At 53.8% G+C, this 9346-nt stretch overlaps 1 protein-coding gene across 1 annotated transcript in view; it reads left to right on the top strand.

Annotated features, from left to right (window-relative positions):
• Positions 1-4318: 4318 nt before the first annotated feature.
• Positions 4319-9346, top strand: part of CAPZB (capping actin protein of muscle Z-line subunit beta) — a 57446-nt gene continuing 52418 nt past the window's right edge. The window contains 1 exon segment of the mRNA XM_075329314.1: positions 4319-4450. Within this exon segment, the coding sequence (XP_075185429.1) occupies positions 4448-4450 (3 nt within the window). The 5' untranslated portion in view covers positions 4319-4447.

Below are 9346 nucleotides of genomic sequence, written 5' to 3'. Positions count from 1 at the left end.
CCCACACTACACATGGAGGACAGGTAGAGAGCGACAGACCCCGCACTACACATGGAGGACAGGTAGAGAGCGACAGACCCTGCACTACACATGGAGGACAGGTAGAGAGTGACAGACCCCACACTACACATGGAGGACAGGTAGAGAGTGACAGACCCCACACTACACATGGAGGACAGGTAGAGAGTGACAGACCCCGCACTACACATGGAGGACAGGTAGAGTGTGACAGACCCCGCACTACACATGGAGGACAGGTAGAGAGTGACAGACCCCGCACTACACATGGAGGACAGGTAGAGAGTGACAGACCCCGCACTACACATGGAGGACAGGTAGAGAGTGACAGACCCCGCACTACACATGGAGGACAGGTAGAGAGTGACAGACCCCGCACTACACATGGAGGACAGGTAGAGTGTGACAGACCCCGCACTACACATGGAGGACAGGTAGAGAGGGACAGACCCCGCACTACACATGGAGGACAGGTAGAGAGTGACAGACCCCGCACTACACATGGAGGACAGGTAGAGAGCGACAGACCCCGCACTACACATGGAGGACAGGTAGAGAGCGACAGACCCCGCACTACACATGGAGGACAGGTAGAGAGCGACAGACCCCACACTACACATGGAGGACAGGTAGAGAGTGACAGACCCCACACTACACGTGGAGGACAGGTAGAGAGTGACAGACCCCCGCACTACACATGGAGGACAGGTAGAGAGCGACAGACCCCACACTACACATGGAGGACCGGTAGAGAGTGACAGACCCCCGCACTACACATAGAGGACAGGTAGAGAGTGACAGACCCCACACTACACATGGAGGACAGGTAGAGAGGGACAGACCCCGCACTACACATGGAGGACAGGTAGAGAGTGACAAACCCCGCACTACACATGGAGGACAGGTAGAGAGCGACAGACCCCGCACTACACATGGAGGACAGGTAGAGAGCGACAGACCCCGCACTACACATGGAGGACAGGTAGAGAGCGACAGACCCCACACTACACATGGAGGACAGGTAGAGAGTGACAGACCCCACACTACACGTGGAGGACAGGTAGAGAGTGACAGACCCCCGCACTACACATGGAGGACAGGTAGAGAGCGACAGACCCCACACTACACATGGAGGACCGGTAGAGAGTGACAGACCCCCGCACTACACATAGAGGACAGGTAGAGAGTGACAGACCCCACACTACACATGGAGGACAGGTAGAGAGGGACAGACCCCGCACTACACATGGAGGACAGGTAGAGAGTGACAGACCCCCGCACTACACATGGAGGACAGGTAGAGAGTGACACCCCACACTACACATGGAGGACAGGTAGAGAGTGACAGACCCCGCACTACACATGGAGGACAGGTAGAGAGTGACAGACCCCGCACTACACATGGAGGACAGGTAGAGAGTGACAGACCCCGCACTACACATGGAGGACAGGTAGAGAGTGACAGACCCCACACTACACATGGAGGACAGGTAGAGAGTGACAGACCCCGCACTACACATGGAGGACAGGTAGAGAGTGACACCCCGCACTACACATGGAGGACAGGTAGAGAGTGACAGACCCCACACTACACATGGAGGACAGGTAGAGAGTGACAGACCCCACACTACACATGGAGGACAGGTAGAGAGTGACAGACCCCGCACTACACATGGAGGACAGGTAGAGAGTGACAGACCCCGCACTACACATGGAGGACAGGTAGAGAGTGACACCCCGCACTACACATGGAGGACAGGTAGAGAGTGACAGACCCCGCACTACACATGGAGGACAGGTAGAGAGCGACAGACCCCGCACTACACATGGAGGACAGGTAGAGAGCGACAGACCCCGCACTACACATGGAGGACAGGTAGAGAGTGACAGACCCCGCACTACACATGGAGGACAGGTAGAGAGTGACAGACCCCGCACTACACATGGAGGACAGGTAGAGAGTGACAGACCCCGCACTACACATGGAGGACAGGTAGAGAGTGAGAGACCCCGCACTACACATGGAGGACAGGTAGAGAGCGACAGACCCCGCACTACACATGGAGGACAGGTAGAGAGTGAGAGATCCCGCACTACACATGGAGGACAGGTAGAGAGTGACAGACCCCGCACTACACATGGAGGACTGCGCACTACACATGGAGGACAGGTAGAGAGTGATAGACCCCGCACTACACTGGTGCGGTGTTAGTGGACTGCACACTTGTATATTATACCCGTGGGTTATAAATCCGTGGCTCAGTGTCGCTCGCAGGCCTCATGGCCTATCTTGTCTTGCAGTGTAATCACGCTTGTTTGTGAGGTGCGATGATTCTCGGCAGCACATGGTCCGGTGTAATGTGGTGACACTGTCGAGAATATGATGCTCTGTGCGGAGAGAGGACGCACCAACAGGCGGTGTCAGCGCAGTGCAGAACATGCACAACTATAACACAACCGCCATGTTATCAGCAGAGCGTCCTGTTATTACCGGCAGTAGATCTGGCGCCTTATAACGATCCAGTCACCGTCCTCCGTGGCACAATGTTATATTATATCACCATCATCCTGGATCAGTCACCCATGTGACATGGAGACATTATTACAAGGGGCTGCTGATAAGTCTTTGGCTTTACCCATAAAGAAACGAGCTAGGTTGATGACACTTTCCATTTCTTCCACACACTCTTCACTGATGACATCACACTTCTTACATCGTATTCCAAGTTCTGTAAGAACAGCAAAAAGAAGGATTTCAGTTCTGCCTAAAACCAAGCACGTAGCAGCCATGGCATCAGAAATGGTGTGAAATTTGGTATATTGAGTTGTTTCTTCAAGTTTGGTAACAGATGATAGTCAAAGGGAGCTAGACCTGGTGAATAAGGTGGGTGGTCACCAGCTGGAAGCCCGGCTCTGCCAGTTTTGCCGTGGTCGCTTGTGCGGTGTGAGCGGAGGCGTTGTCTTGCAGGAACAAGATTCCTTTGGACAGCTCGCTGAGCCTTTTGGCCTTCAAAGCGGCCTTCAATTGGTCAAACAGTTTAATATAATACTTTGCATTGATGGTGGAACCCTTTTGAAGGTAGTCCACTAGCAGCACGCCCTCCTTATCCCAGAGCACAGACGCCATCACCTCAGTGGCTGATCTTCTTTGGACGAGGAGAACCACTGTGCCTCTGCTCTTTTGACTGCTCCTTGTTCTCAGGGTCATACGCATAAATCCCGGTCTCATCCATAGTGACCGGTCGCTCCAGGAAGTTCTTGTCAGTCCGGAAACGCTGACAAATAGAGCGGGAAGTTGTCACTTGCTGCTCCTCTGATCTGTGGTCAGACATTTGGGGACCCACTTTGCAGAAGCTTCCTCATATCCACATGTTCATGGATAATGACACAAACACGTTCCCGGGAAATCCCCATGATGTCTGCTATTGCTCTAACTGAAATTGGTGGATTCTCCAGTATGAGGTTGTGCACAGCATCAACGATCTCCGGAACAACAACCACCCTCGGGCGTCAAAGACGTTCCTCATCATTTGGGCTGAAGTGGCCCGGTTTACATTTGGCAACCCAGTTCTTATCTGTGGAATATGAAGGGCATTGATCCCCCAATGCCTGCGACATATCACCATGAATATCCTTCCCGGACTTTCCTTTCAGAAACAAGAATTTTATCCTCCTCTGCTCTCAGTTGCTGTGAATATCGCATTAGACTCCGCCATTTTGTTTTCCCGCGTGCGGAGAACACTGTTGCTATAAGCAACAAACACAAATTTGTGTAAATTACTAAACATATATTAGACACATAAAACTTTCATGTGATGTAACATTAGTTACTATAGAAACAAAAAAACATCACAAAGCCAAAGACTTATCAGCAGCCCCACTTATGATTACTGTGGTGATTATTCTATTAGTATAGTTGTTATTACGTTACTATGGTGATTATTATGTTACTATGGTGATTATTATGTTACTATGGTGATTAATACGTTATTATGGTGATTATTATATTTCTGTGGTGATTATTACGTTACTATGGTGATTATTACATTATTATGGTGATTATTACGTTACTATGGTGATTATTACATTATTATGGTGATTATTACGTTACTATGGTGATTAGTATTATTATTATTCTCAGGCTCCGCCTCCTTTATTGTGACAAAGCAGTTGGCCCCGCCCCTCGCGCCTGCCCGTAGGCTCCGCCTTCCTGTCAGTTACGTCACGCTCTCCATACTTGGTGATGGCTGGGAGGAGACGCTCTGATTGGCTGACGGCATAGAGCGGTAGGCGTGTCCGGAGCTCGGCAGCCGCTGACCCGGATGTTCACTCCTAGGTCCTGAGGAAGTAGAGGCGCCGCCGGGCCTACGGGGCACAGCGATACCGAACCGACACAGCACCGAAGAGCCCGGCCTCACCCACCGCAGCCATGGTAACGGCCGGAGACGCCCCCAGTGGGTGGCGGGTGGGGAGGACGCCCGCGGGTGATAGCCCGGGACCTGTCTGTCACACTGCACCCGTGACGTCACTCTGCGGGCACCATGACGACATAGGGAGCCGGAGGTTTTATAGGGGGCAGGCGAGGCCCAGCGGATCCATGGTCACTCCCCCTATAACGCCCGAACCTGCCCCTATATAGAGATCTCCCTGTGTATAACCCCCCGTACACCGGCCTGTGCTGTATAGAGATCTCCTGTGTATAACCCCCGTACACCGGCCTGTGCTGTATAGAGGTCTCCTGTGTATAACCCCCCGTACACCGGCCTGTGCTGTATAGAGGTCTCCTGTGTATAACCCCCCGTACACCGGCCTGTGCTGTATAGAGATCTCCTGTGTATAACCCCCCGTACACCGGCCTGTGCTGTATAGAGGTCTCCTGTGTATAACCCCCGTACACCGGCCTGTGCTGTATAGAGGTCTCCTGTGTATAACCCCCCGTACACCGGCCTGTGCTGTATAGAGATCTCCTGTGTATAACCCCCCGTACACCGGCCTGTGCTGTATAGAGGTCTCCTGTGTATAACCCCCCGTACACCGGCCTGTGCTGTATAGAGATCTCCTGTGTATAACCCCCCGTACACCGGCCTGTGCTGTATAGAGGTCTCCTGTGTATAACCCCCCGTACACCGGCCTGTGCTGTATAGAGATCTCCTGTGTATAACCCCCCGTACACCGGCCTGTGCTGTATAGAGATCTCCTGTGTATAACCCCCGTACACCGGCCTGTGCTGTATAGAGGTCTCCTGTGTATAACCCCCCGTACACCGGCCTGTGCTGTATAGAGGTCTCCTGTGTATAACCCCCGTACACCGGCCTGTGCTGTATAGAGGTCTCCTGTGTATAACCCCCCGTACACCGGCCTGTGCTGTATAGAGGTCTCCTGTGTATAACCCCCGTACACCGGCCTGTGCTGTATAGAGGTCTCCTGTGTATAACCCCCCGTACACCGGCCTGTGCTGTATAGAGATCTCCTGTGTATAACCCCCGTACACCGGCCTGTGCTGTATAGAGGTCTCCTGTGTATAACCCCCCGTACACCGGCCTGTGCTGTATAGAGGTCTCCTGTGTATAACCCCCCGTACACCGGCCTGTGCTGTATAGAGATCTCCTGTGTATAACCCCCGTACACCGGCCTGTGCTGTATAGAGATCTCCTGTGTATAACCCCCCGTACACCGGCCTGTGCTGTATAGAGGTCTCCTGTGTATAACCCCCGTACACCGGCCTGTGCTGTATAGAGGTCTCCTGTGTATAACCCCCCGTACACCGGCCTGTGCTGTATAGAGGTCTCCTGTGTATAACCCCCCGTACACCGGCCTGTGCTGTATAGAGGTCTCCTGTGTATAACCCCCCGTACACCGGCCTGTGCTGTATAGAGATCTCCCTGTGTATAACCCCCCGTACACCGGCCTGTGCTGTATAGAGATCTCCTGTGTATAACCCCCGTACACCGGCCTGTGCTGTATAGAGATCTCCTGTGTATAACCCCCCGTACACCGGCCTGTGCTGTATAGAGGTCTCCTGTGTATAACCCCCCGTACACCGGCCTGTGCTGTATAGAGGTCTCCTGTGTATAACCCCCCGTACACCGGCCTGTGCTGTATAGAGGTCTCCTGTGTATAACCCCCCCGTACACCGGCCTGTGCTGTATAGAGATCCCCTGTGTATAACCCCCCGTACACCGGCCTGTGCTGTATAGAGGTCTCCTGTGTATAACCCCCCGTACACCGGCCTGTGCTGTATAGAGATCTCCTGTGTATAACCCCCCGTACACCGGCCTGTGCTGTATAGAGGTCTCCTGTGTATAACCCCCCGTACACCGGCCTGTGCTGTATAGAGGTCCCCTCTGTATAACCCCCCGTACACCGGCCTGTGCTGTATAGAGGTCTCCTGTGTATAACCCCCCGTACACCGGCCTGTGCTGTATAGAGGTCTCCTGTGTATAACCCCCCGTACACCGGCCTGTGCTGTATAGAGATCTCCTGTGTATAACCCCCCCGTACACCGGCCTGTGCTGTATAGAGATCTCCTGTGTATAACCCCCCGTACACCGGCCTGTGCTGTATAGAGATCTCCTGTGTATAACCCCCGTACACCGGCCTGTGCTGTATAGAGATCTCCTGTGTATAACCCCCCGTACACCGGCCTGTGCTGTATAGAGATCCCCTGTGTATAACCCCCCGTACACCGGCCTGTGCTGTATAGAGGTCTCCTGTGTATAACCCCCCGTACACCGGCCTGTGCTGTATAGAGATCTCCTGTGTATAACCCCCCGTACACCGGCCTGTGCTGTATAGAGGTCTCCTGTGTATAACCCCCCGTACACCGGCCTGTGCTGTATAGAGATCTCCTGTGTATAACCCCCCGTACACCGGCCTGTGCTGTATAGAGATCCCCTGTGTATAACCCCCCGTACACCGGCCTGTGCTGTATAGAGATCTCCTGTGTATAACCCCCCGTACACCGGCCTGTGCTGTATAGAGATCTCCTGTGTATAACCCCCGTACACCGGCCTGTGCTGTATAGAGGTCTCCTGTGTATAACCCCCCGTACACCGGCCTGTGCTGTATAGAGGTCTCCTGTGTATAACCCCCCGTACACCGGCCTGTGCTGTATAGAGGTCTCCTGTGTATAACCCCCCGTACACCGGCCTGTGCTGTATAGAGGTCTCCTGTGTATAACCCCCCGTACACCGGCCTGTGCTGTATAGAGATCTCCTGTGTATAACCCCCCGTACACCGGCCTGTGCTGTATAGAGGTCTCCTGTGTATAACCCCCCGTACACCGGCCTGTGCTGTATAGAGGTCTCCTGTGTATAACCCCCGTACACCGGCCTGTGCTGTATAGAGATCTCCTGTGTATAACCCCCCGTACACCGGCCTGTGCTGTATATAGAGATCTCCTGTGTATAACCCCCCGTACACCGGCCTGTGCTGTATAGAGATCTCCTGTGTATAACCCCCCGTACACCGGCCTGTGCTGTATAGAGATCTCCTGTGTATAACCCCCGTACACCGGCCTGTGCTGTATAGAGATCTCCTGTGTATAACCCCCGTACACCGGCCTGTGCTGTATATAGAGATCTCCTGTGTATAACCCCCCGTACACCGGCCTATGCTGTATAGAGATCCCCTGTGTATAACCCCCCGTACACCGGCCTGTGCTGTATAGAGATCTCCTGTGTATAACCCCCGTACACCGGCCTGTGCTGTATAGAGATCTCCTGTGTATAACGCCCCGTACACCGGCCTGTGCTGTATAGAGATCTCCTGTGTATAACCCCCGTACACCGGCCTGTGCTGTATAGAGATCTCCTGTGTATAACCCCCGTACACCGGCCTGTGCTGTATAGAGATCTCCTGTGTATAACCCCCCGTACACCGGCCTGTGCTGTATAGAGATCCCCCTGTGTATAACCCCCGTACACCGGCCTGTGCTGTATAGAGATCACCTGTGTATAACCCCCGTACACCGGCCTGTGCTGTATAGAGATCTCCTGTGTATAACCCCCCGTACACCGGCCTGTGCTGTATAGAGATCCCCTGTGTATAACCCCCCGTACACCGGCCTGTGCTGTATAGAGATCCCCTGTGTATAACCCCCCGTACACCGGCCTGTGCTGTATAGAGATCTCCTGTGTATAACCCCCGTACACCGGCCTGTGCTGTATATAGGTCTCCTGTGTATAACCCCCGTACACCGGCCTGTGCTGTATAGAGATCCCCTGTGTATAACCCCCCGTACACCGGCCTGTGCTGTATAGAGGTCTCCTGTGTATAACCCCCCGTACACCGGCCTGTGCTGTATAGAGATCTCCTGTGTATAACCCCCCGTACACCGGCCTGTGCTGTATAGAGATCTCCTGTGTATAACCCCCCGTACACCGGCCTGTGCTGTATAGAGATCCCCTGTGTATAACCCCCGTACACCGGCCTGTGCTGTATAGAGGTCTCCTGTGTATAACCCCCCGTACACCGGCCTGTGCTGTATAGAGGTCTCCTGTGTATAACCCCCGTACACCGGCCTGTGCTGTATAGAGGTCTCCTGTGTATAACCCCCCGTACACCGGCCTGTGCTGTATAGAGGTCTCCTGTGTATAACCCCCCGTACACCGGCCTGTGCTGTATAGAGGTCTCCTGTGTATAACCCCCCGTACACCGGCCTGTGCTGTATAGAGGTCTCCTGTGTATAACCCCCCGTACACCGGCCTGTGCTGTATAGAGGTCTCCTGTGTATAACCCCCCGTACACCGGCCTGTGCTGTATAGAGGTCCCTGTGTATAACCCCCCGTACACCGGCCTGTGCTGTATAGAGATCTCCTGTGTATAACCCCCCGTACACCGGCCTGTGCTGTATAGAGGTCTCCTGTGTATAACCCCCCGTACACCGGCCTGTGCTGTATAGAGGTCTCCTGTGTATAACCCCCGTACACCGGCCTGTGCTGTATAGAGATCCCCTGTGTATAACCCCCGTACACCGGCCTGTGCTGTATAGAGGTCTCCTGTGTATAACCCCCCGTACACCGGCCTGTGCTGTATAGAGGTCTCCTGTGTATAACCCCCCGTACACCGGCCTGTGCTGTATAGAGGTCCCCTGTGTATAACCCCCCGTACACCGGCCTGTGCTGTATAGAGATCTCCTGTGTATAACCCCCCGTACACCGGCCTGTGCTGTATAGAGATCTCCTGTGTATAACCCCCCGTACACCGGCCTGTGCTGTATAGAGATCCCCTGTGTATAACCCCCGTACACCGGCCTGTGCTGTATAGAGCTCCCCTGTGTATAACCCCCCGTACACCGGCCTGTGCTGTATAGAGGTCTCCTGTGTAT

This window comes from Anomaloglossus baeobatrachus, chromosome 11 (genome assembly GCF_048569485.1).
Source record: "Anomaloglossus baeobatrachus isolate aAnoBae1 chromosome 11, aAnoBae1.hap1, whole genome shotgun sequence".
NCBI lineage: Eukaryota > Metazoa > Chordata > Amphibia > Anura > Aromobatidae > Anomaloglossus > Anomaloglossus baeobatrachus.
Note: the sequence above shows the minus strand (reverse complement) of the source record. Positions and strands in the feature narration are given on the sequence as shown.